The 26,445-nt window shown below is 41.4% G+C and overlaps 1 protein-coding gene across 12 annotated transcripts in view; it reads left to right on the top strand.

Moving 5' to 3' along the window:
- The window catches only part of SOX5 (SRY-box transcription factor 5), a 649,933-nt gene that overhangs the window by 617,521 nt on the left and 5,967 nt on the right, over nucleotides 1-26,445 (top strand). For all 12 annotated transcript variants that reach the window (XM_052789110.1, XM_052789111.1, XM_052789117.1 and 9 more), the window contains 3 exons: nucleotides 15,461-15,569; nucleotides 16,491-16,664; nucleotides 23,036-23,252. In XM_052789110.1, coding sequence (XP_052645070.1) covers nucleotides 15,461-15,569; nucleotides 16,491-16,664; nucleotides 23,036-23,252 — 500 coding nt within the window. The remainder of the gene's footprint in view (nucleotides 1-15,460; nucleotides 15,570-16,490; nucleotides 16,665-23,035; nucleotides 23,253-26,445) is intronic.

Below are 26,445 nucleotides of genomic sequence, written 5' to 3'. Positions count from 1 at the left end.
TTGGCTCGCCTTGGAGATACATAGGTTCTTCCCCCCTTTTCTTCCCTCGTTTTTCTTGCTCTATTTTCTTCTTCCTAATCAGTTTTTAAAGAGAATAGTTCTTTCAAAAAAAGGGAAAGGCAAAATGAAAACCACAACCAAAAGCTGACATGAGAGAGAGACCTGGGGACCCCTGGGGGAGAGGGGGGAGGAGGAAGAGATAGTTAAAGCCCTCACGAGAACTTTGGAGGCCACTAATTCTCTGTTCCAGCCTGTCAATGTGTATTATGAGAAGGTGATCTTGGAAATCTCTGGGTCTAAGTGGAAATCTTGCTTTATGGAAATGCTTACATGTGTTTGTGAGATGAGCTGGATTTGAAAATATTCAAGCTTCTTTAGGAACATAAGCTTTGCTGATACTCAGGCTCAGCTTCTGGGTATTTAGCCTTGTGAGGTTGTCATATATGATATTTTGTGGCCATTGCAATGTAGCACTGTCATGTCACGTTAGATGACTTAACAAAATTGAAAAAATGGAGAATTGACAACACAAACTGCACCAAATATTCACAGTGAAACTTAGAGGCAGCAGAATGTATGGGCCTTACCACCTTCTGCTTTTGAACTGGCCTGTGAAGCTGTGCTATAATAAAATATCAACAAAGTGAATATTCACTAGTAAAATGTGTATGTACTGTAACCGTCACGTAAGTCAGAGAGGTTGTGATTTGCTGCTTTTCTCTGGAAAAACCTGATGTCTTTCCGTGCATTGCCCTGGCTTATGGAGGATCAATAGACCTGCCAGTCCTTGCTGCCACATTTATAGTGAGCTGTCCTTATAATACAGCCACCTAAGATACACATCCAAACCCTTGTGTGTGTCTCAACATCATATGCTTAGCAAGACTTTTTCCTCAATTCGTCTCTTCCCCTGCAATATTTTCTGAGGTGATAGAGCCTTCATCATGCAGTATAACCAAGATGACCGTTGTTGCATTTGGTGTAAACTGAATTTTAGTGAAACCGCTTCTAGTGGCTTTTCACTGTAAGGCCTTGTGTGAATCACTGAGATAGGCAGATAAATAGAATGAATAAAAAAGATCAGCTATTTAGCAGAAACTTGAAAGTCAGTCATCCTAGGAAGCTTGTGAGTCAAACAATATTGTCCAGAATGAGCAGATTGCTAATTTGGATAGCTTTCCATTTTCCCTGTTTTTAGATGGAGTTTGATCAATAAGCTGTGAGAAGCCAGCAGTCTGGGTAATGAATGTTAAATGTACATGTGAGTCTCTCGCTACTGTACTTTTTTCATCAGCCTATCCTGGGTGTAAGTGATGTCGAAATGACTCCAATTTCATGCACTTTCTTGAGAGGAAGGGGAAGGAAAAAAGAGGTCAGTGTAATAGGTATCTGGCAGTACATACAATCTCTCTTAAAAGAGTAAGAGCGCTGGTATGGGGAGAGAGAAAGAGAGAGAGGGATGGAGCATGTTTACAGCATTTCACATAGGAGAGTACCAGAAGGGAAAAGGGAAAAGCAGAGTGTCAGATATAAGAAGAAGTGATCACAAGCACAAAGGAATTTATATTCAAATATTTAAGCATTCTTGAAAGGATGCTCGGAGCAGAAATTTCTTTTCTCTGCTCCCCATGTCGAAATGACTTTAACACTCAGCCAGATGCTAATGCAAAGTGACTCAAGCTATTCCTCGCAAGCATAGCTAAATTGCCGTTATTTGTTAAGCGCATTGAATTCAGCTGTGGATACAGCAGTTGGTTGCATTCAGAAAGCATCTGTACCCTTTTTTTTCCTTTTTTTTTTTTTTTTTTTTTTTTTTAATCCTCCAAAGCAGAGACAACTCTACCTATCTCCCCCCTCTCCTCCCTTGTGCTGGCTGGGAATTGTCAAGTGACAACCGACCAAATCCTTTTGGACAGGAAGCCTTCATCCTGAGTTCTATATACTTGCAAAGCAGGCCTTGTGGTTGGATCAGGAAGCCCATTAAAAGCACTTTGATGGTATGGAAATTCATCTTCATGAAGCACCCAGGCCCCTAAGCAGCATGCTGTTTAGCTGTGGTTACAGATCAGTCATTCACATCGGAGGGCAGTAATTGTGCTGACGGCTTGTTCGGCAATGGAAGTACATAAAATAATCCCAGGCCCTCCACCATGGCATTGCGAGTTAATCTTCTTTAATACAGATCAGCTGTTGTTCTAACACATGACTTTATGCTGGCTCTAGTGACTCTGCACAGCCTTTTGATTAAGTAACAGGAGTGGAACCATCTGCATTCACTTTATTCTGTTACTTCCCTATTGTTGGGATTCTCCTTACCCCTTCTGTTTTCACTTCTCACCCTCAACCCCAGTTGAAGTTTATTTTCCTCTCTAATTCATGCCTCCTGGTGGGCTCGTGGAGGGCAGAGAGGAGTTCTTTTACAAGGTAGCAGGAAGAAAAAATTGTTTGCTCAATGGCAAATTTTTCTAAAGCAACTGTAGGGTTTGGGGTTTTTGATACAATAAATGCCAAAACTTTATCAGGGCACACTGATTTATTTTATTTTATATTTTATTTTATATTTTATTTATGTTAAAGTGGAGACAGGAAAGGGCAGAACCAAATCTGAGCTCTCCTAGATTATAATGGCATTTGAGTTGCTGGGGTGACCACTTAAGCCACTAAGCACTAATTAAGAAGTTGCACTTTTTAACTTGTAGGGTCTCCTGAGCTGTCTCTTGTATTTGACCCAACAGGAGAGAGATGTAGGCTGTAAAGCTTAGGTACTTGTTCTCCCTTCTCATACATGCTCTAGGCTGTCCGCTGACTAGCCAGCTGTGAAGTTCAGATCCAGACAAGCACCCCAACTTCTCTAAAGTTTGTGTCTGTCTGATCTAGGACTTTAAAGTTTTCTCTCTTATTAAGAGCAAGATTTGAGAGGAAGGCAAGTGTTGCCATTTTGCATTAAATTTTATTCGGTTTTTCCCTGTTTTCAAGGGAAAGGAAAAGAGATAGTTGGGAAGGTGGGTAGTGAGAAATAGAGTGCTGCAGTGTTACCAGGGAGGGTTTCCCTTCAGAAGCTCAGGGTCCCACTGGGGACCTTAGAGGCAGCCCCCTGAACTTTGGGGGACTTTGCGTTTGCTCACTGGTTGCTTCCTGCAAGGGAAATTTTGAGGTGGGGGATGGAATTAAAAGAGAGTTAGGCTAAGGTAGCTATCTGTCCATGGGCATATTCGTCCTTAGAAATGTACATTATATCTATAGTTACGTACCGAAGAAAGACTCTCCTTCCTGTAGAGTGATCTCAAGCTTTATAGGCAACGAACACTCGTCTGGGGCTATCCCCAATTTTCCTCCCTTCTTTGCTGCAGTGGCTAGTGTAGTTATGGAGACCTATGATTCTCTGAGATGTGGTGAGTTTTTTGTTGCATGAATTGCTGCTGCAGCCTGCCAGTGAAGGTAGGCTCTGTGCAGTTCTGAACACGTATGTTAGGCTCTTGGTAGGGATTTATCTGCCAGCGGTAGCTGGGCAGGCTCAGGGCTGGAATTCACCTTTGTGAGTCTCTGCTAAAGCTCTTGGGGCTTTTCTCCACACATGTACATGACCTGTTATCTGTCTCCTGTTCCCAGACGGGTTGATCCCTGTGGACAGCCAGCTGTAAGGCAGTAGTCAGACAGGCATTTTGTGGAATTGGAGAGAAACTGTATAAAAGGAGTCACAAATGAGAAAAGATTTTTAAAAATGGCTAGGATGATTTGGGTGAGTCACTTTATGGGCATCCAACTTGGACCATCTTGAGGGATTTGATTTTCAGAAGATTACACTAAAAACTATGGGCATCATGATGAACATGGATTTTACTAAAACCTATTTTAATTGCAAATAAAACATATTTTTACATTACTTTTCTTGGAAACATTTCCGTGTATAAATGAGAAGTGTGTGTATATGTTTTTCTGGTTTCTTGGAAACCCAGGAGCATAGTTTTATTTGTAATTGTCATCTACAGTTAATTATAGCTTGATACGTACTATACATAAACAATGTTACCTTTTATACATGTAGCTTAGAGCGCAGATTGTCATCTAGTGCAAACACCACAACAGGCAACACCAGCAAGTGGACTCTGGTCTATTTGTTCAGCCCCAAAACCGCCTGTTCCTCCGCAAAGGAGATGTACACAAACACAAAGAGCCAGCATGTGTGTGCATGCATACAAGCCTACAGTGCGCTCTGTCAGAGATCCACAGCACAAACATGCACCGAGCTAGCCAGTAATTTTCTGACTGTAGTCAGACTCTCAGGCATTCGTGTACGTACCCTGGTAACTGTAAAAAAGGAGGAAGGGGGCACACGAGCAGGTATTTGAGTATGTGCCTGCGTACACTGGCACAAACGCAGGTACTGGTTTCCTAATGCTGACGCCCGCTGCTAAAGGTGCGGGTGGCTGGGACAGTTGTGTAAGTACACGCAGCCACACAAGCGTTTCAGACGTGTACGGACGCAGTCACGCTCATAGCACGCTCTGAGATGAGTGCATCCGAATACATATACCTCCTGTGCTGAAGTGTTTGTTAACCTGCGATACAAGTTCTCCCTGTTCGTGCTTGGAGTGTGTCCTGTTAAAAGGCTCTGACATGTACTTGTCTGCTGGGCTGTAACTAAAGAGGCTATTTGTAACAATATTCCAGCATTGTAAGCAAGAGCCTATTTATTACTCATGCTTACGGAACACCGGCTTCAGGATGTCTTTCCTCCCCTTCCCACCCACCCCTCCTCCCACCATCCTCCCCACTCCCACCCCCACCTCCCCTCTTCCCCTTAAGAGAGTGCCAAACATGAAATGACAGTGACCAATGTTGACTTAATGTGGATGTTTAATAATGAAAAAAGTGTGTCAGTTCCAGCGTTAGTTACAAATGGCAGTAAGTATATCGGGTGGCAGTCCTGTAATAATTTTACATCCATCATTCCTTCCTGATGCCTCGCTGGCTGCCTGATGGATGGGGATAGCAGAGTTAACTCTTAAGAAACTGCTGTGATCTGCTGAGCTGAAATGAATTCTGTCCCTTCTCTCCCCTCAGGGAGGAGGGGGATATTAAGAATCTCAAACCCGCAGATCCTGCTGTCTTTGAGAAATAAAACACTGGAGCTCACTTTACTAAAGGCATAAGCAGGAGCTGGTTTAACACATGGGATTTAAATTTCTTGCAGTAGAGAATTTTACTTCAATAACATTTTTTTCTTCCCCTAATTAAATTTGAACCAGAAAGTCAAGAAAAAACTGGAGGAGAGAAGGGCAGGGAGAAGAAGAAAAGAGAAGGGTTGGTAAAACAGACTCTGCCCCCCGTGCTTGCTGCAGACACGGACAGTCCGTGGATCAGACTAGAGTGAATATGTTGTAATGATTGAAACTGGGAAGAACGGGACCTGGCGCAAGCCGGGCTTCCCAAACAGGAGAAACCCACTGGAAATAAGTCCAGAGGTGCAGTACTAACATCATAAACCAAATCACTTTATAAGAGTTGAAACCTGCCCATTTTCATAATCTCCGTATTATTTTACTGGAAAAATACTTCAGCATTCTCAGTGACTAGCAGGGTCTGTATTACCCACAGACATTACATACACACACACTTATCCCTGCAAGTTCAGCAGGCCACTAATATCTGTGTCCTGTAATTTGCAGCCCACTCTATTCCTCACTGGCCTGTAAAACACTGGGAAAGATTATCAGTGTAATATTTTTGTTCTCTTCTCACAGTGTGAGCAGAGATCTGTTTGGAATAATTACTATCCAATGTGGGGACCAGGGAGTATCTTGCAGACAATGGACTGCTACAGTCCCACAACACAGAAGTCAACATACTACCCTAACAACTGTATTTCCCCTTCTTATTACCCTTTTCCCTACCCTCTTCCTAATTTTGTCTTACTGAGGTTCTCTGCCAGCAGAAACGCTTGTATGCGGGTTGCAGTCCTCTTTGTTAGTGCTATCAACACAGTTTTCAAAAAGCATGACAAGAGGGCGAGCAGATATTGTGTCATCACCCATCCATCACCCTGTATGTCAGCCTTTCAGTAAGTCCAATCAGCAGGCTCAACAGGATCATTCACGTTCAAGGAGTCCTCTGTTCAAGAGGGCTACTGTATCCATTGTCATTTCTCCTGAAACTTTTCTAAATTTAATTAAAAACCTGTCAAGTTTGCACACTGCAAAGATCAAAATTGGTTTTGCCCAGCACTGGTAGCTCAGTATTAAACATTTTGATTTGCTTCAGCTGAAAGTTTATTCCTCCCCCCCCATTTTTTTTTGCCGTTTGCTTTGTGGAGCTTGGGTATATTTATATTTACAGCCTCTGCATTTAATGGCCACATGCCTTGTTTTCACAGATGGCCAGTGGAAGAATTCCCCTCCCCCCTTTTCTTTTAGTAAAGCCTGCCTTTGGTTTTGCTACTTCTGTCACAGTGCCACTACTCTCAGTTAGCAAGTATCTACGCATGGGAGGGAGAGATTCTGCAATAAGGGTTCTTTTTATTCCCCCAAGGATTTTAGGTCTTTATTTTAGAACGCCTTTTTTTTTTTCCTGATTGACCATAATCTATTAAATGCCCAGATACATTTTTCAAAGAAAAATCAAGTGTGTATGTTTGTTTGTGTCTTTAGCGCATCATTATGGCAGGGATGCATGGGCAGGGTTAGCTAACGAAAAATGAAACATGCAGAGGGAGGGACAAATTCTGCCCACGGATATGTGCATGGAAGTCCTGTCGAAGTCAAGGAGAACAGCAGGCAAAGAGGCAAGGCAAGAACCCTGGATCCTTGCAGCTGCTGACTGGGAATGGGAATTTAAGTCTTCATTCACTCCAAAGGGCAGAGATTGGAAACATTCACAGGCTAGCGTGGATCAGGGAGGACTGCAGCTGTTTATACCTTAGTGGAAATTTTATTAAGCCCAATAAAGGTGGATCAACTTCCTCCTGAAAAAAAAACCCCATACAATTGATTTGGAGTTCTTGTTATGTCTTTTGAGCTTTTTGAATCTTTGGGTTTAAGTTCTAAGCTGTGCCCTGCAGCCACAAGAGCTAATTACTTCCTGAGATTTTATTGTTATTTTTACATAATCACATGCCTCCAATAGCTAGGGCTTTCAGCACATTCATGGGCACCAGCATCAGTGCAATACCTCTCTTCAGTGTAATAGAGGCTGAGCTTGATTGTTCTGTGAATTGTGCCCACTTAGTCTCCTGGGGGATCAGCCTGTCCTGTTCTGCCCGTCCTAGTAGGCAGGTGTTCACTTAGCTGAGTGACAAACAGCCACTGGTGTCTTTTGGGGGTGCTGAACTTTACCTTTAATTGTATCGATGGTGATGCTGGGGAGTAGACAAGCTAAGCCTTACTTCATGACTAGAAAAACGTTGTGGTTTCGTTCTTAGGAGACAGCCTAGATAGTATGTCAACTTCTTCATTAGGGCTCGACGAAATGTAAGCAGAGGTACAGCAGCCTTCATAATTTGCATACCTTTATATCTGTTTTGCTGCTACGCAGTTGAGTCACCAATTGTTTAATAAACAATTGCCAGGAAAGCAGAGACTATGTTCTTGCTTTCTCTTTAGGTGTGTGTAGACCCTCTTTCCCAGGTTATCCTGTGTGGGTTGTAATTTTCATCTTGTTTCATTTTTGGTGTACCACCTCTCTTCCTCAAGTAACCCTTCCTTTCCTCACTGATCAGCTGTAGCAGCTCTTTCTGATTCGCTGTGAAATCCTTCATTAAAATTTACACGGCAGATTTCATCCAGAGATCTCAAAACTCTTCACAATGGCGGGAAGATGTCACGATCTCCATCCTGCTTAGTTGGGGAAACTAAGGTGCAGCGGCTGAACAATTCATGCAAAGTTACAGAGCATGTCAGCCCAGCCCAGAAGGCAGTCTAGATGAGAAACTGGGTCATGTAACTCTTAACCTATTTGCAGTCAGCGGATTACAGCTGGATCTGGTTGAGGTCAATGCCTATGCCCGCACTGTAGAAACTTTTCGAGGAAGGAAGCAGAGTCTCATCATTCTGCTTTGCTTTTGCTTTCCTTTTTATTTCTTCTTTAAGTAATGGGCTGGGCCAGCCCTACCTGCGTTTTCATTTAAAAATCCTGACTTGCACTATCTCTCAGAGCTCATAACCAAAGAAAAGGAGGACCTCAGTGTCTCCTCTTTTCCTCTAAAATTGCTACTTTCCATCAGTTTGTTGCCAAGTCAAATAATATATTTTACTGAGGAAATAATTCTTTCTCAAATAAAGAATTTTAAAAATATATATATTTTAGGTGCCTGACCTCTGCCAAGTTATTGAGGATTTTCCTCTTTTTATTTTAGTGGACTCTGTCTTGCCTTCAGTGTTTTGAAAGGCACTGACTTGAGAGCCCTTAGAAACCAAAGGCCTATGTCCACAACATATAGCAAAGAAAATGACTATACAAATTTCAGCAAATTCCCCTTGTGACTGGGTGTCTGTTCCTGAGAGGAGAGTAGTTAAACGTCTGGGCCTGATCCATCTCATTTTTTTTCCTATAATACCTCATACAGCACCTGTCTACTGAGTCCATATAGCACTTTGTATAGATTACAAATCAGATGCCATGTTTTCTAGGCAGTATTGAACCAATCTGGATTTTGAATATATACTGTAAACCAAAAGATATGGTTCCTTTACCAAGTGATGTAGCCCCAATTAAAACTGAATGTAATAATTCTGAAAGAAGAACCATAAAATCAGGAAGAGCCACAAATAAAGAATGTTCTTTTATTTTCTTGCTTCTAATGTTGCTTTTAGGTTCTGTGGGTGGATTATTTCATGAAAAAGAGAGATCTCAGATAAGCAAGACTGAAAGAGCTGAGGGGGTGGTGAATGCATTGTTTCTTCATACTCAACTTTGATGCAACAACAACAAAAAAAATCTCCCAAATGATAAATTGCTGTGACATTATAAATAATCTTTCATCTTCTTTGGTGGTCCACAGAGTTTATATAATTGGAAGGCTAAAACCCTTCTTTGTTGTTTCTTCCCTTTTCATTAGTACAGTAGAAGACTATAAAATTGTGCAGCCAGAAGGGGTTTAACAATTACTGAGTCACCATTTGAAAGTCTCACTCTATTTTATCATTTTATGCATGTGCTTTTTATGAGTTTTACAGCCCTGCAAGCGTTACTTAAGCAAGGTCCATTGTAATGGTGGATCTGTAACTGCTCTTACTTTTATTTTATTTTGCTTTCCCTTGTAACATGTGCCATCAGCAAGAGTCACAATTGCACACTCACAAAGAAATTATAAGACTGAGGTTATAATTTTTAGATAAGATTCAGGAGTGCTAGTTTCAGTTCCTAAAACTACCAGTCTTACTAAGGAACCTTTGGCAAGTCACATAATACGTGACTCAGTTTCCCATCTGGTAAACAGAGTTAATAATACTGCCTTTCTTTGTGAAATATTGTGGCTAAATTCACTGGTGAGTGCAAAACACTTGGGCAATGTGATCTGTTACACAGAAAAACCTAAATCTAAATAGAAGATCCCTCTGAAAAGAGCTGGAAATTTTCTTACAGCAGTTATAGGGATAACAGGATCTAGACTGTAACATGGTTTGGACTGGGACATACAGTGTGCACAGGACCTATTTTGAAATACCATGGCATTCATATACATGAGTAGAGCCCGGACTGCAAGTAATTCATCACGTGCAAACCTCTGGGCACACCTCTCACTACTGCCAGTGGTTCCTCTAAGTTCTTCCAGCTCTCTGTCATCCGTAATGCCTACCTGCCTCATGTTTTCCACATTTTGAAAGACTGTGGATGAAGATTTCCTAACACAAGCTATTCTGATGTTTATTATTGCCAGAGGCAGAGGAATCGCACAGAAAGATTACTTTTACAAAGTCTTCACTGATGTCAGATGTAGGATAAGACTCTTCACCTTTTTGGAGAGCTAAGGAAAATATCATAGTGTTGAATGGATAACACCTGGCACCACCAGTGTGTCTGATAATTAAAGATGTTTTTCTGTCTTAAACAGAAGTGAACTTTCATTGAGGGACCATAGTCTCGCAGCTAATCTGCCTAGTACTTTAAGATTTGGTGCATAGTGACCAAGGTATGTGTTGGAATGGTTGTTATTTACTGGGGCTTGCTGAGAGAAGACTTCTACCTCAGCACCACAAACCGCATTAGATGCTGTCACAGGCCCTGCTCACCCATCTAAGATAAAAACTAGCTGATCAAAACTCAATCTATTTGAAAATACCACCTTTAGAGTTTAGACGTGGGAATTTTTCCCACAGAACAGGATGATAAATAGCTGGACAAACTGCACTTGGAGGGGGAGGGAGGAAATGGGACACTAAAAAGGACAGTAACAGGCAGCCATCTGTTTCTTTTTATGCATTGACACTGAAGGGAACAAAGGTAGCAGGCACTCTGTCCATCAGTGTATTTGTAACTCTTCAGTGCAAGAACTGGTGAGCAAGTTTCTCCTTGCAGTCCATAGGTAACGGTGTTTGGCTCTCTCCAGCTCCTCTACAAACACATTTTTTTTGCCTGGCCTTTCAGTTCACTTGGAATAAGAAAAGCAGAAATGTGAAGAGATGTGCCTGAACGCTCCTCCTCTGGTATTCTACACTGGCTGTATCTCTGCAGGCATGAAACTGAGAGGAAAAATATTCATATCAGGGGAAATGGGGGTAGGGTTAGGGGAGTAGAAAAGAGAAGAGTGGACTGCTTCAGTAAAATTGCTAACCTTGAATTATGCAATCGGAAAAACAGCTCTTGCCAAAATACAATTCTAACAGAGTTCAGAGTACTGTCAGTGTTTGCCAAATACCCCAGCCAAAAGGATGTCTCAAAGAGGGGGAGGAGGGATCGGTTACCATATGCCCAGCATTCACAGAATTCTGGAAGAACTGTGGAGTCCTTCAGGAGTGGATGCGTGTGCGTGGTCTCAGGTGCACCCTGAGCGTTGGTACCATGATCCAACACAAGGTAGGAGCAGTGAGGTCAGAGGGGAGTAGGCAAATATATCAGAATGTCTTTATTTCTCAGACCTTCCAAGGTTTTGCTTCACATTTGTATAGTAGTGGGAGGAGTTCTGGCAGACTTTATCAGGCTGTTCTACATATGTTTTGACTCTTCTTGTTTTATGTTTCTTCTATGAAAGAGACTGCAACCAAGTTCTTGTCATTTTTAGATCAATGTTTTGTTAAACTATGACAGCTATCCATGACAGAGAGCCAAGTAACTTTTGCAGCTGACCACAAAACTGAGTATGACTTGCGGTGCTTAGTCATTTTTTATATATTTTTTTTCTACATGACACATTCCATTTGTGTATGTGTTTTTCATTGTTCTTTTAAATATAATTAGAACATTTCTAGGAGCTGTGGTACAAAACAATCTTCTCCAGCAGATTACTTTCTTTGATTAATAAAGTTTTAGAAACTTCTCATCACATCGTGGCTATTGATGAAACCTCTGTGGTTATACTTCGAACAGTTGGGCTATTGTGGGGTTGATTGCTCTCTACAGTATTATCTTCTCTGGTTTGCCCATTACGATTTTAAATGATCCAGACAACAGAGCTCTCGCTGCCCATACGAAGAGTCTCTCCTACAGTCCAATAGAAATGACATTAGGATAGTTTTTCCCAACCTCTGCCGAAGTTCTTCATAGAGGTAAAAGATGTTTATGTCTTTCAGCCTTCTGGGGCCCGATCCAAAATTCGGAAGTTTAGAAGAAAAAGAATCACTTCATCTTTAGCAAGAGATCCATTTTTATTTCTCCTGCAAGAGCAGAAGTGTTCCTTCCCGTTTGTTTTCGCTACTTTGTACCGTCTGATTTTTAGCAGGTCTGGGAAGCAATTCTTTGCACTGCTTCCCTAGGTTTGGACCAACCTTGCCTGTTCTTCCCAGCAGTATGGGTTCTAGGCTGCAGTTGATGCCACTCATGCATTGCTCGTAGGATGAACAGCATTTTAGACCTTTGGGGTGTGGGCAAATCTGAAATGAAGGGATTATCACTGTTTACTTTCTTGTAGCTTTAAAAACCTGAAAGCAAGTACAATTTCACCAGCTGAACTCTCTTCCCTGTTTCTTTCTCTGACCAGCAAGAGGATTGGATGTAGAGCTTCATAAAATGATAAAATAAGTTTAAGGTATAGTCCAACATAGTGCGCAGGAATGTGCCACTGCCTCCCGAATTCTAGTGCTGTATCACAACTGCTTTAATAAAGTGTGCTGTTGAACCCAACGTGCGTGTACTCCACCTGTGATCACTGGATGGTATCACAGCTTGCTACTGTTTACACAGCTAATCCAACACAGCAGAGTGGTGGCAGTTTTAAGAATGTGTAATTTGCTATTGAATTAAGATAATGATGATAAATAGATCTTATTTTTGTATAAACTTGAAACCATTGACCTCTTGTCTGAAGTTCTTAAATAGGTTCTGTGAGAGGAGGCTGGGCTAGCAAAGTCAATAGGTTGCCAGTTTATTTGGTGTCAGGGAAGAAAAGATTTTTTTCCATTGTTTCTTTGGAGCTTCCATAAATACTTTCTCCATAAACTGAAAGACTCTGTAGGAAAGGTAAAGAGAAGCTTCCATCAAACAAAAAGCAGTAAGTCATCAACTGAAGGCTTTCAAGCAAAACAACGTGGGAATGCTGCTTAGCCCCTTTCAAATATTTTGTAATTGTAAAAGCGTTTCTGTACGTCGGGATTGCGGAGAATCAGCTGCCTTGTGTTTAAGGGGAAGAGCGTAGGACAGGCAATCAGAAAGCTACTTACGTATGGTCAGGCTTTTGCATCCTGCCAGGGTGTTGCTGATCTCTTTCTGCTCTCCTAATGCTGTTGCAGAGGCTTAGGAAAGAGCAGGCCTTAGATTTATTCTTGGCTGAGTACTTTTAAACTTAAACATCTCTAAACATTAACACAGAAAAGTACAGCTGGCTGTTTCGACATCCTCTGTTTCAAGAGCAACCTCGTGCAGAAGTTCTTTTTAACTGCCGCCTCGTCGTTGCTGATGGAACTACATTGTCATTCTCTGTGTTTAATTAGCAAGGAGTACATTGTCACCGTGTCGAAAGGGTGCTCTCCCCTCTCACCCATGTTTCGGCTGGCCAGAGCCACCTCCAAGCACCGGGGCTGAGCGGCGCAGCCTGCGAGCTCAGCACTCACCTGGCATTCCTTCGCGGCCCCTCTTCGATCATGCCTGCGGGCTCTCACTTCAGCTGATGTGGCTGTACCTCAAAATGCAAAACTTTGCCCAGGATGGATAGCGGCAGAGCATCTGTAGGCTTGTTAAGTCAAACTCTGATAAACGAGCCGTACCCGGTGTGTACCTTGCAGACAGCATGCCGGAGCATTCGCTGACCTTAAGACTCAATCAGATCATGTCGGCAGAGTGTGGTTCTGAATGTAACTGCCTCCGACTTCAACAGCTGCGTTTACTGCATAAAGAAAAAGCTGTTAAGCCTGTGCCCTTTGCGCTCTCAGCTCTGTTTCTCTAAGAGGTTTATACATGATTCAAGAAAAGCCTGCAACAGAATAACTCCCCTCCCCCATAATGTACCCAACAAGAGGAGATGTTCTTGTATATTTTAGGTTGGTGGCAGCATTTTTAAATGATTTCTGACATAAAAATTTTTGAACTCTATCATGAAGTTGACGGTAAATAAATTTTTTTCTGAGGAAAAACTGTTGACTTCCATTATATACCTGAGATCCATTTGGAAGAAATACAAAGTCAGCTTATTCCTGACTTTCTGCCTGCTGACAGGCTGCTTTGGAAATGAGAGCTGAGTTAAAACCAGTAGATCAAAGTGTTTGGTAAAGCTAAATGCCTGAACAGTTCAGGTGCTTATTCGAAGCTTCTCCAAGCTTTCTGGATCTGCTGTGCCTGGTAGTGTTACAGAAACCTTTTTGCTTGCGATAGGTTGACTCTGCTACATGAGCTTTTCCTGCAAAAACCAAGAGGATAACTCATCTTGTATGCTTTCGGTGGTGATGTGTCTGGTTATAGACAGAGCACCAGGCGTGCGAAAGGGACCCACAGTGAAAACCAACGTGAGGAACAGGAAAGTTAACCTCATGTTCCCTAAACCGTGCGAGCGTACGAAGTGGAGCAGATTAGCCTCGTTTCTAAGTCTCACAATAAAATTGTTGTGAAATGACTTGCGTGAATTGGAACTGTTCTTTGAATTGCAGATGCAGGGACATCACATTACAGGAAGCGTTTCTGTTTTCGCATTGTTCTCTTTTCTGTTTTCTTCTATAGTACAACCCAGTGACATTATTAGGCTACATGGAATAGTTGTAAAGTCTCCGGTTGCTATGTGAAATCTGAAAGTTTTTTTAGTTTGTTGATCTTTTACAGTCATCGGGAGTGGAATAGAGCAACAAAACAGCAATCTTTCTTTCAGGAAGAAGCTCAAGAATTTTTTCAACTGGAGCCACTTTATTATCATGCCGTATCGTGTCATTTTCTTAGCTTTGCAGAAGGCACAGTGCCTAACGTTTTGAAACGTTAGTATTGCTTTCCTGAAAGATTTATTTTTAAACATATGATTGTCAGGAAGATAGAATGTTTATGGGTGAAAGTCATTGGGAAAACAAAAACAGTTGGAAAATGGAACACCTTTGTATTTGTAGAGTCAAACAATTCAGGGGGAAGCGAGGTGTTTTGAAGAGAACATTGGAATTAATGGCCCTGGCATCTTGTTCTGGCAATGTCTTTAGACACCGCTGCAGCCTGACAGATTAATTGGCAGCACGCACTAGCCTGTTGCAATCCAGGGTTCACAGATAGTTCTGACTAGATGAATGACGGACGGGGTGTTAGTAGGATTGGGCAAAACAGTCTGGACAAGAACACAAACTGCTGCCCAAGTATCACGCTTAATTCAGGCTGACCCTTTCCCAAGGCCTGAATAAGTTTTCACTACAGGGTGTTGGTTTTTTTTTCCCTACGGTCTGCTTCCTAAAATACTGCCTTTTAAAATTGAAGAAGGGGAAAGTCACCCATGTCTCTGCACTTTGATTGCAGGCTGGAAATAGAGTAAAACAATAAATACATTGCAAAAGAGCGTGTATCATCTAAACTTCCAGTCCAGCTTTGCAGTCCCAGGGACATAGAGAGTTGAAGTATTCTTCAGATGTGCAGCCAATTTTATCATGCCTAGCTAAACCAATCTTTTCAACACTATGAAGTTTCCTCATCACTAGCTAATAAGCATGTTTTAAAAAGGACTTGGTAGAGTCTGCAACCGTATCCCTTGCAAAAAAATATTTTTATGTATCCTTAAATACCTGGCTCAGTAAACTGTTGTGAATGAATTGCTATCCAGCTTCCTTATCAACCTTCTAAATTACCTATTAACTTTGCAGTTACAATGTTTAATTATTTTCCTGATCCAAATCCCGTCATCTTGCCCATGTAGGACAAAACAACACTGGAGACCCTGACTCAGCAACTGGCAGTAAAACAGAGTGAAGACGGGAAGTTTAGCCACGCAATGATGGATTTCAACATGAGCGGAGATTCTGACGGTCAGTACAAATGGCTTAACCTTATTTCCAGGTTTGTGTGTACATGTCAACGGGATCTGGAGGAGAATCCAAGTGCTTTGGAGGCCTGTGAGGCATAAGAGCGGTTAGCAATAAGTGGCTATGAAACAAGGCAGGAAAAAATGATTCATCGTGTGGTGTTTTAAGTCTGGAGGTGATTTTTAGCCTTCTCTTCTGTACACTGCAGTTCTCAAGACTGGACCAAGAATGTATTTCTGATGGTAAAAGGGAATAAAGGAGGCAAGTCGCTGTGGAATAAATGAGATCACACAGTGAGTCCATGAGTTACAGACCTGATTATCCATAGGTGTTGCACGCTCTGCATCTGTAGGAACTTTCTTGGTTTGATGAAGCAAGCGTAATGTTCATTTCTTTCTCTGCTATTGCTTATGTTGTTATGGAGAGGTAAGCACAAAAGCAGGCAGATGTGTAAATGTGCATTTGCTACTTTGAGAATTGCTTAAGAAGAAACGCCTGATGTTGCCATATATCACCCCCTTCCCATCACAAAAAAGGTAGAAGATAGGTAACATAATCTGACCAGCGTTCTGTAAGCAAGAAAGGAAGAAAGTAAAAAGAAAATCTACATTGATAAGTGTTGGGTTTATGTTACTAAGTAGTAAAAGATGGTTTAGAAAAGCTGTTTAATGCTTTGTGTTGAAAAAAACAATTGAAACTCTTCATCAAGTCTGTACTATGTGCTACTGAATCAATAGAATAACTAAAAACTAGACAATGTACAATATATGGTATTTCCTACTGCTTCAAGTAAAAAGAAGAAACGCCATTAACCTATTGTGAACACTGACTCATTGAATGTGCAGCACCTGACATAGGTTACTGATAGCAGAGGAAGCTGCATAATGAAACACAAGCTGGGAATGTTTTTCTCTTTCTTTTTAGGAAGTGCAGGAGTTTCAGAGTCTAGAATTTATCGGGAATCCAGAGGGCGTGGTAGCAATGAGCCCCATATCAAGCGCCCAATGAATGCATTCATGGTATGGGCTAAAGATGAACGGAGGAAGATCCTTCAAGCCTTCCCTGACATGCACAACTCCAACATCAGCAAGATACTAGGTAAGAATGATAAAGCACTGTTCTTTCAGTAGCAAAACTCAAAAAACTTTTGACTGAATAGAGCTGAGCACCTGACACAACAGAATTACAGTCTCTAGAATGTCTGTTTTGCTACTTAATGACTGCACCAAGGACATACAAGCTTCCACCATGCTGCCCAGCGGTATACATTAACCATAACCTGAAATGTTCTTGTGTCTTTGTAATTACTGAGAATGTGGTGGTGGTTTTGGTGCGAAAACATGAACTGAATAGACAAAACCAGTTCATTTCATTAGGCTTTGAGCAAGCACAAAACGACTGCTATTGTTTATTTGCCCACATATTTCAACTAACTAGATTCTATGGGGTAGCACACCACAGTATTTGATTTGTGCCACAGCACTTTCTGTTCAAATCAATGGCCATAGGGAAAAGATCCTAAAATACATCCTTTTATTTTAAACACTGACAGTTTTAAAGGATTTTTATTATGTTCCTGTTATATTAAATTTCCCTTTAGTACATGATCTCTATCACAAGCTGCTTTTATTCTAAATATTCTGAAAAGAATCCTGGAATCAAAAAACGACACATCAGAACTGATTGCCATATCCTCCACTCTTCACATCCCAAGCAATATTTGTCATGAACATCATCTACTGAACTTCGTGCCATAGTCTTCCAACTTTTCACTACTTGCTCAAATTCCCAGGACTGCATTCTGTCCTAAGTTACTTCTCTGTGACACGCTGAATGATACAGAAGGTGAATAATGAGGATCTCTGAGGCCAATAAATTACTGTTCTGCAGAAAAAAAAAAAAAATCTGTCACCAAATTGGAGATGTTGCATTTTTACTGATAAAGACTGTGTTACAGGACCTAAGCGTCCCTCAGGCTAGTGGGTAGAAGCTTAAGCAGGGACCATGTTTACCTGGGCTGCAGGTCTCATTGGTTTTGCAGACAACTCGAGAGATGTAGCGCAATTGTAATGGCAGCATTAATCAGCTGCAGGGCTGGTAAATATGCTGAGTTTAGACTGGTCAGAGGTTTGAAGCTTAGCTTGATTAGAGTGGTATTATGAAAAGTTAGCAGGGGGCAAGTGGCAATGAGATAAATTGGTGGGAGAGGCAGAATGTATTGGCTGTGGATGGCAGATGTGATGATACTAACCCATGATTAAAAGGGTGGTACGAGATGATTAGATTAGTTATGGGAACGGGATTAGAAGCCTAAATTGGTTATGTTGATGGTCAAATAACCTTATACTGGTTAAAAGGGATTATACTGGTCAGAGGTGTATGATGTGATTAGACTGAGGACAGGGCAGTAATGGTTTTGGTCTGTTTCTAAATTGAGAGTAGACCTGGTTAAACCTGTTTTTAAATAATCAGCTTCAGAAATCTACAAGATCATTCTGAATGGCGCTTTTCATATAGAAAGTACAAAGAGAGCTTGATGTTTTCCCTCTTAACTGATTGTTTTGGATAACAACCTCCGACAGCACGCTGCTAATTCATTCTGCTTAAAACAGGCGCTTGAGCTGGGCTGACATTTTACGCAGTCTCTGGGGATCCTGGTTGACATTTTAAAGGGCTTCTAAGCATTTTATAATACCCTAAAATCTGGTTTTAATAAGCCATTCTGCTGAAATTGTTAACATAAGGAATCACCTTTTACTATTTGGCGCTAGATCAGGGAGATATGGGGACATCTTTTTCTGATTAGATATACAGTAGTTGGAGTAAAATGTGCAAATTCATTACAGATCCTGTTGAGGTGACAGACAGTATAGCTGACTCCAAACTCTTTCTGTTTCGCTGCCAGATATGGGGAAAAGCAAGGTCTGAGGCAGTAAGAGATGATGTTTCTGTTTCTTTCCAGTATCACATTTAATTTTTTTATTCCACCTATGCAATGGAGAGGGATGTCCCGACGTCTTCTTTCTCGACAGAAACGTTCCAAAGGTCTTCCCTCGATTGCAAAAGGCCAGTCTTTTGAAGTCAGCAGGGAGCTCTCTGTTAACTGGCGTAGGGTGAGCAACTAGAAGCTTACAGTTCAGCCAGGTATTAGGGTCTCTTTATTAGAAAGCCACAATTTTTCCTTACCCTGTTTTTAGCAGCACTGCTACACATTGAGGTCAGAGAGCTCGTTGTCATGGGGAGTAGCTTAGATGGAGTTGTCACCGATCGAGGGTCATTTTTATAGTAAAATGAGAGGAGGTGCCCTTCCCAGCACTAGAATTCTCTAGGGATTATGTTTGACACTGTGGTATTATGTTTTGAGCATAAAAATTAGATACATGGATTTGTCACTAAATTCATCTGTGCATACGTTTGTCATCCATCTGTTCATTGCAACTTAAACTTGTGGATAATGATTTTTTTTTTAGTAGATGTTAAAAAAGTGCTAAAATGGGTCTGCTGGACCCTATCAATTTAATAATGCATTGTTTAGATATTTTTGTAGATAATAAATTTCACTGAGAAATCTACACGAAGAGATTAGGAAAAGACAAAGTTAGATACTACCTTCAGAAATTCCCTCGTGGATGTGTGTGAATACAAACCTATACACATACCTGTACAGTATACAAGTGTTTGTGTATGTGACAGTATTTTTTAAATGTAAAATCAGCCTGGTTCAGATAGTCAGATTCAAAACGTCAGTCTAATGGACTAAAAGTTAGGCAGTATTACAAACAGCTGAAAATTCTTGTCAGAGAAACTTTGCTTAAGATCAGCGGTAAGCAGAGCTCCTAACCCCACGTAGCGCGTGCGCGGGTATGCCCGAGCACAAGTGCCGGGGCACACGTGGGGCCGTCTCTTTCCTGCCCTGGACTCAAATAGCTGGTCTCCACAGCCGAGTTCACAGGCGTTACGTGGGCACAGCTCTAACTGGTCTGGCTCACTTTGGGGGCAGGAGCCATGTTGGGTGCTGCAAAGTCTTGTAATTTTCTCATGTATTTCCTAAATACTTCAGCCACCAGATCAGGGAGAATTGTGCGAGCGTCCTGCTTGTCGTTATGTATGCATCTGGGGAGGGGAACGTGTTCTTGTTTCCATAGTCAAGGAGAAAAGCCTTGCATACTTGACCCACTCAAAGCTTTCTAACACAGATGGTGAGCAGAAAGCTCACCCAAGAGTGTAAATCTTCCCTTAAAAAGAAACATTTTTCAAGATTCTTCAATCACGCCTTGTTTGGGCTTGGGCTTGGCACTGTGCATAGGTACCTGTGCCTGCCTGTGTGTGTTTATAGACACGTGAAACAATGGCAGATAAAGCTATTACAAATATATGTTATTTTTACCCAGTTTTGGTATGTTGATTGATGATACTCATTCATAGCTTAGCTCGCCTGTGGGTGCAGATTCAAAGATCAGAGTTATATATTCTTCAAACTTTCAAAATTTCAGATTAAGACCAATCAGAGAGCTGGTTGTATTTTGTATATTACTAAGAAAATAAGTGACAATGATAAAATGTAAAAAACAAGGGTTTATCATCAGAAAATGTGCCCTTTTTCAAAATTCATTTTGACAGCAGTGTTTGTTTAATTATTTATGATACTTCAAAACATACTAGTAAATTATATGTAGTGTATTTTGTAAAAACCGTAAAGTCATAGTAAGAGGAGGTATCACTGCAGAAGGCAGCTATTAAAAATGTGCTGGTAAGAGAGGTGAGACTGCCAGGATTTTTGTTGTATTGAGTTTGCAGCTTAGGAAGGAAAAACATAACGAATTAGATTTATGTATAAATATTGTATGTGTAACTGTATGTACAAATATTATGCATCAAAATTTCAGGTTTTATGGCCCTGATCCTGCAAAGACTCATGTGTTTGCTTAACTTCACCCACTATTTACAGATCTTTTCACATGAGGGGTAGGAATCTGCCTGCCCAGATCTGACTGTAGGATTGCAGCAAGCGAGCTAGCACAGCGAAAGAGGAATTGTGCTGGGATAGAACATTTTCATGGCAATTTTGCAACAACTGATTTTAATTTCTACCTTTCTGTCTGTCCATCTGTCTCAAAATATATCAGAGCTTCTACATTGCAGGTCCCCTCAGAGCATGTAAAGCAAATGTCAAGATTTGTTTAAAGACCGAGGTTTTCAACTTTATTATTCATAAATAAAAACTGATTCATCAACAGGAAATGGGGCTGGGGCTGTTTTTCTAAGCCACCGGGACTACAGCAGGTCTGTGATTAGAGGACTAAATTTAGACTAACTTTTATGATTTTCTTCATATGCTAAAACACCAGTGTGCCAGTGTCTACAAGGTAGAATTTGAAAGCAGACCTACATCTGGGCATCTTCCAGTGGAGCTCATATGCTTTTCCCTGAATTCTTAACATCATTCAACACAGGCCCTATCTATGTTTCCATCTTATGCAGCACTAGTAGGTGTTAGTGTTTGGGCAGTCTCCACATGTTTATCACTGTGTCATTTAGCCCAAAATCTAAGAGGTACTACGTGTGGAAAGTTGGTGTCACTTTTTCTAGCCACCCTCTTTGACAGAAAAAGCTTGGAATAATTTCTCTGCAGGAGACAAAGCTGCTGACCAGGATTCTGACTGCAGAGGCTTGCTGCCCTGTGTAACACAGAGCCCTGCCACAGATCCCTGCACACAGACACTACCCCTGTATGACATCCGAAGTGCCGTGCAGGACTTCTAGTCCAAATCCTAGAAACCATCTAGTCACACTAATATGGTGCTGCGCCTAAGCTAATAACAATGTAATTAAGCTGTTTTCCATTCCAGAACTAGCTGGAGGATCTCTGCATGTTACGTGTTGTAAACATCATGAAAAATGATGGGTTTGACTCCAAAGTAAAGTTTGCTAAGAAAGGGATGTCCATTGCTCCTCTTCCGAACAAAGACATCATTATTTACAAATCGGTTATCTCTAGGTGTGAGGTCAGGCTGGACCAGCCTGTTAGCCCTTCACTCCAGAAGCCCAAACTGCAGCTTGGAATAAAGATTCAAAGACCAATGGGGAAAATGGTGTCAATAATCCAAAGGGGCCTTTCTAGAGGGAACCAAACTGTTTTCTTTCCTGGGAAGGGATAACTGGGATAACTGTGCTCTCTATATTGCGAGTCTTAGGGGCACAGTGAGGTAAGACCAGCCTGAGTAATAGTGTGAGCTAAGTACTATATGAGTAACCATAAAAAATTAAGAACAAGAGGAAGTCAAGTATGACATATGACATTATGAACCCACTAAATTGAGAAACTATTCAAACTTTTTTTCTAATGGGAAAATTGACTATTTTCCAATAAAGTTTTCCTTCTAGGCCACATATTTCACAGCTTGGACCATTCCTGTTATTTGAAATGTATCGTACCCTGAAGCACTTCGGTAGTTCGTGGAAAAATAAAATAGGATAACTGATGCAAGAAATTTTACTTTCTGCTCCCATATTATGTCCTTTAAGAAATATTAGTTTATAAATTTCAGGAGATATTTGAAAACAATTGTAAAGTCTCTATTATTTCCCTAGCTCAAGTATCCACACTAACATAGGCAGAGTGTCAGAAACAAGACTGCCAGCAATGAAGCCATAGTGTGGCTCCGTGGAGAGGTGTGCCAGTATCCCAGTGCTCTTCCCTTCATGACAGATACTAAATTCTTTAAGTTGGAGCTGGCAGTGTTCACCAGGACTTGGTCTTGGAGTTAAAACCCCACTGAGACATATGGGATAGTTTATAGCTTTTAGAGGCACTGCTTCAGGGTCTTTGCAGGCTCGTGTACCCAGCAGCATAGCGTTTACGATCAGTTCATATTCTGCTTCTCACAAACCTGGATGCTAGAAAGAAAGGATATTTGTCATGAAAGACTAAGCTGTAGACACACGCATATCCAGAGTTTATGCCTTGATCCAGCCGTGGTGGAGCACAGGAACTAGATCACAGCACATGGGAGTGGTGCCTCCTTTAGAACGGGAGGTGAAAACAGGCCCATGGCCAAAGCAAAGCAGGGGGGATGTAGCAGAGCAGACTCTGTGTATCTAAGGGGTCTTTGGCCATTCCACTAAAATACACTGCCTTGTTTTCTACAACAAAGTCTCAAGGATTGGCTCATTGTCAGGATGGTGGGTTTACTTCCCACCTGAAAGACACTATAATGTAGATAAGTTTCAGTAAAATACTGAGTCAAAACTTCCAGTATCATCCCCCTCTGCCTCTTGGCCATACGCAAGAGGTTTACCAGTCAAATACAAACAAGACCTGACCCCTGTCTAGAAGCTCTGACAGATTCCCAGCCCAAAGCGATATGACCGTAGGTATCTCGTTCTGGGTGACCTACTTGTTTCTCTGCCTTTCAGTGTTTGTGGATGAGTAGAATCTCATTTCTCATTCTTCTTTTTTTTTGTGACAGGATCTCGCTGGAAAGCTATGACAAACCTAGAGAAGCAGCCATACTATGAGGAGCAGGCCCGACTTAGCAAACAGCACCTGGAGAAATACCCAGACTACAAATACAAGCCGAGGCCGAAGCGTACTTGCCTTGTAGATGGCAAAAAATTACGCATTGGCGAGTACAAGGCTATCATGCGCAACAGACGCCAGGAGATGAGGCAGTATTTTAACGTTGGGTATGGGACCTTTAAAAACTACTGCTCATTTCAGCAAAAAAATTTTTCAGGGAGAATTCTTAATTCAGTGTGCTAAATGTTACATTTTATTGGCCACAACATTATATATTGCTAACAGAATATGAAGCTTATACTTTAAAACAGTGTGTTCCAGGAGGAAGTTAGGCAGTTAGGGATTTTTTTGTTGGCTTTGCTATATACTCATCTTACAGCTTCGGCCAACTGTCTCAATGTCCACTCTGATCATGCAAAAGAAAAAAAAAAAAAAAAGCTGAAGATTTTCCAATGAGACCTAAGTCTTCTAATAAAACCTTATAACTGTATTATGAGGCCTCAGAGAGTATATCTGAATGAATCTATGGTGGTGCCTCTTGATCCAAAAGCCAAAAATACAAGTTTGCATTCAGTATGATCTGTGGCAAGTGGTCTGCAAAAGGAGTGCTGAACATACTGAACTTGAGCTGGAATATGGACTTGGCTCAGTTAATTCATGTCAGGAGTGAAGTTGTCTGTGTTGTCTATCGTGACGGCATTTGTCATGCTAAGGAGTGTCTTCCAGTACAGTAAGCTAAATGCTTTGTGTTGAGCATTAATTTCAAGAAGACTGGTTCTGATAAACAGCTAGTAGATCAGCTTGATACGATTAGATTAAAAACTGCCTAGAAAACTAGCATGTATTTTCCTTCTGCAAAGGCTCCTTGGTTTTGGTTACAGCAGATCAAAAGAATTGGAAGTAATCAAATATTCTGCAATATTTTTGTGTTCACTCCAGAAAATTAAAAGCTGCACAGTGGTCTTAAAAACAGCAAAGCCAGCAACAAGAATGACCCTCAGAAATAGTGGGATTTTTATTCTGTTTCATCTGAATTTGGAATCATTTTAACATTAACTGAGTTGCACATCTCTCTAGTTAACAGCTAGAACTAGCAATAAAGGAGAGAATATCTGTCCAGCGACTGTTAAGTGTCATCAGACTGTGTTTTAAACAGCTACAGTGTGCATTGTTATAATAAGCTGCTCAGCAGAGAAATTTGAGCTGCTTAACCCTGTGGTGCTGGCAGGTCCAGTGATCCCAATGGTAAGCACTGAAACAAACACAGGGAAGTCAGCCAACATTTGGCATCAAGAGATTAAAAAAAGAGGAGGGGGGCCTTCTGGAAAAAGAATAGGTGGCAACAGAGCCCCCAAAAGACTGCTTATCTGGTTAACATGCATGCTTCATCATGGGAAAAAAAATTAACCTTGTAACATTCTGCATATTATTTAGCTCTCCAAACAAGGCTGACATTGAAATCAAGACATTTCTGGAGATAATTTGCACTGGGGCATTAGAGCACGGAACCCCGGGGTGAAATCTTTATAGAAGATTTACTGACAAAGCGGCCGATGACTGCAGTGGGGTCAGTGTTTGATGCTGGCAATCACAGCACTACAATTGCATTCCTGGTTTTAGTTCCCCATCTGCTGCATCACCCAGTACAGGTCATTTAGGGCTAAACTTCCAAACACCAGTCCAGCTCCTGCCTGGGCACCAAAATAAGTGATTGGGTTTACAGGAGCTGTGGCTATGCCAGCTGCTGGGACATGCTGAAAGCCAGTCTGAAGGCATCGCAATGGGAAGGATTGGGCATTTTTTGCAACTCTTGGACTTAATGCCTCCCTGTCTCAGTGTCCTCGTCTTTAATGGTAGTGTGGCAAGCTCACCTCACTGGACTGCTGAGAGCCCTTATACATTAGTATCTGAGGACTGCTTTGAGGTCCTCTGGAGTGGACATCCTATAGAAGTGGAAAAATACTATTCTTAAATTATTTAATATTTGAAAAGCACTCTGAAAAGCACCATTTAAGTGCAAAGTGTTCCTATTGTTAAATATTAAAAGCAATTTAAGTGTGCTGAATCTTGTTACAGAAATGCTGACTCCAGAAAACAAAAGCCTTCCTATTGAATTAAGAATAAAATGCAAATTAGATCCGCTCCCTACTTTAAGAGCTATATCTTCAGCTGAGACAACTTCTACTTGTTTCAGAAACACGGAAATAGGACTGTGCGGAGGGCGGCCTCGCTCGAATGGCAGGCAGGAAGTAGCTGAAAATGCAGCAAGCAATTCCAAACAAATGTAAAGCTGTTTGGCAGAGGAAAGTCTTTCAGGATCACTGTACTGTGCAAGCTTACTGTACAGCCAGGGCACAGGCAGGCAGGGGAACAGGGGAGGGTTTCATTCTTAATTAAGAATGTTCATCTCAAGAGACTCTCCCCTGTCTCCTGTGGCAAGGCTTTTCAGTGCAGATGGACACACCGCTGATGATATTACAATGTGCAGCATGTACTGAAGAGTATTACTGCAATGGAATTACTTCATGCAGCAAGGAAACAAAAGGAGCATGAATTTTAAACCTCTAGGCTTGTTGGGACCCTGAAGCTTCTCAGGGAAACAAACGCTGGTCTAACACAGCTAGTGTTCTTGATGCAAAGGGAATTTCTATGGCCTGGAATAATTCTTCTTTCATTACTGCAGACAGGTTTCCAAGGCTTAGGCGCCATATAAAGGCATCCTGTAGAGGATTTTCTCAAATGCTCATGTTGCTTGCTTGCTTTTTATTTATTTTTAAATAACGCGTGCTTCCATTTTAAGTCTGCCTTTTCCCGAATTTATTCACCTTCTTTCAAAGGTTCTGCTTTTCACAAGTGCTGCTCACTGTGGAAACTATCACCTTCCAGTGGGAGGCCCTTAGTGATCATCCTATAAAGCATTCTTGGCCCCAGAAAGCCCACTGTTCCTCTCCCTGGTAATGGCCAGGTCTCTGAGTGAATGTGGAGTAAACATTACCTCTTTGGAGAGACCTGCCTTGCTTTCTCTTCATCCACTGGTACTTTCCTACAGCACCTCCCCATCCCTGTGCAAACTACCTAGCCCTCGCCGCATCTCGCCTGCTGGCAATGTGTTACTTTTATATCTACTCCTGCCAGCAACTTGGATTATTTAAAAGGAAGAGTTTCAAAATACGTGGTTTTTTAAGTTGGATCACAATTGAAAGGATGTTTATTTTTTGCTGGCAGCTCATGGAACACCCAGTTTACCCAGTAAAGAAGTTTGCATCACAAGCAGGCAAGCTGAAGCTGTGTAGTTCAGGTACAGCTAGAGACGTTTACAGAGATTGGGCTTTCTTATCAGTGAAGTTGGTTTGGGCTTGA

This window comes from Harpia harpyja, chromosome 6 (genome assembly GCF_026419915.1).
Source record: "Harpia harpyja isolate bHarHar1 chromosome 6, bHarHar1 primary haplotype, whole genome shotgun sequence".
NCBI lineage: Eukaryota > Metazoa > Chordata > Aves > Accipitriformes > Accipitridae > Harpia > Harpia harpyja.
This window is presented reverse-complemented; position numbering and strand designations above follow the sequence as displayed.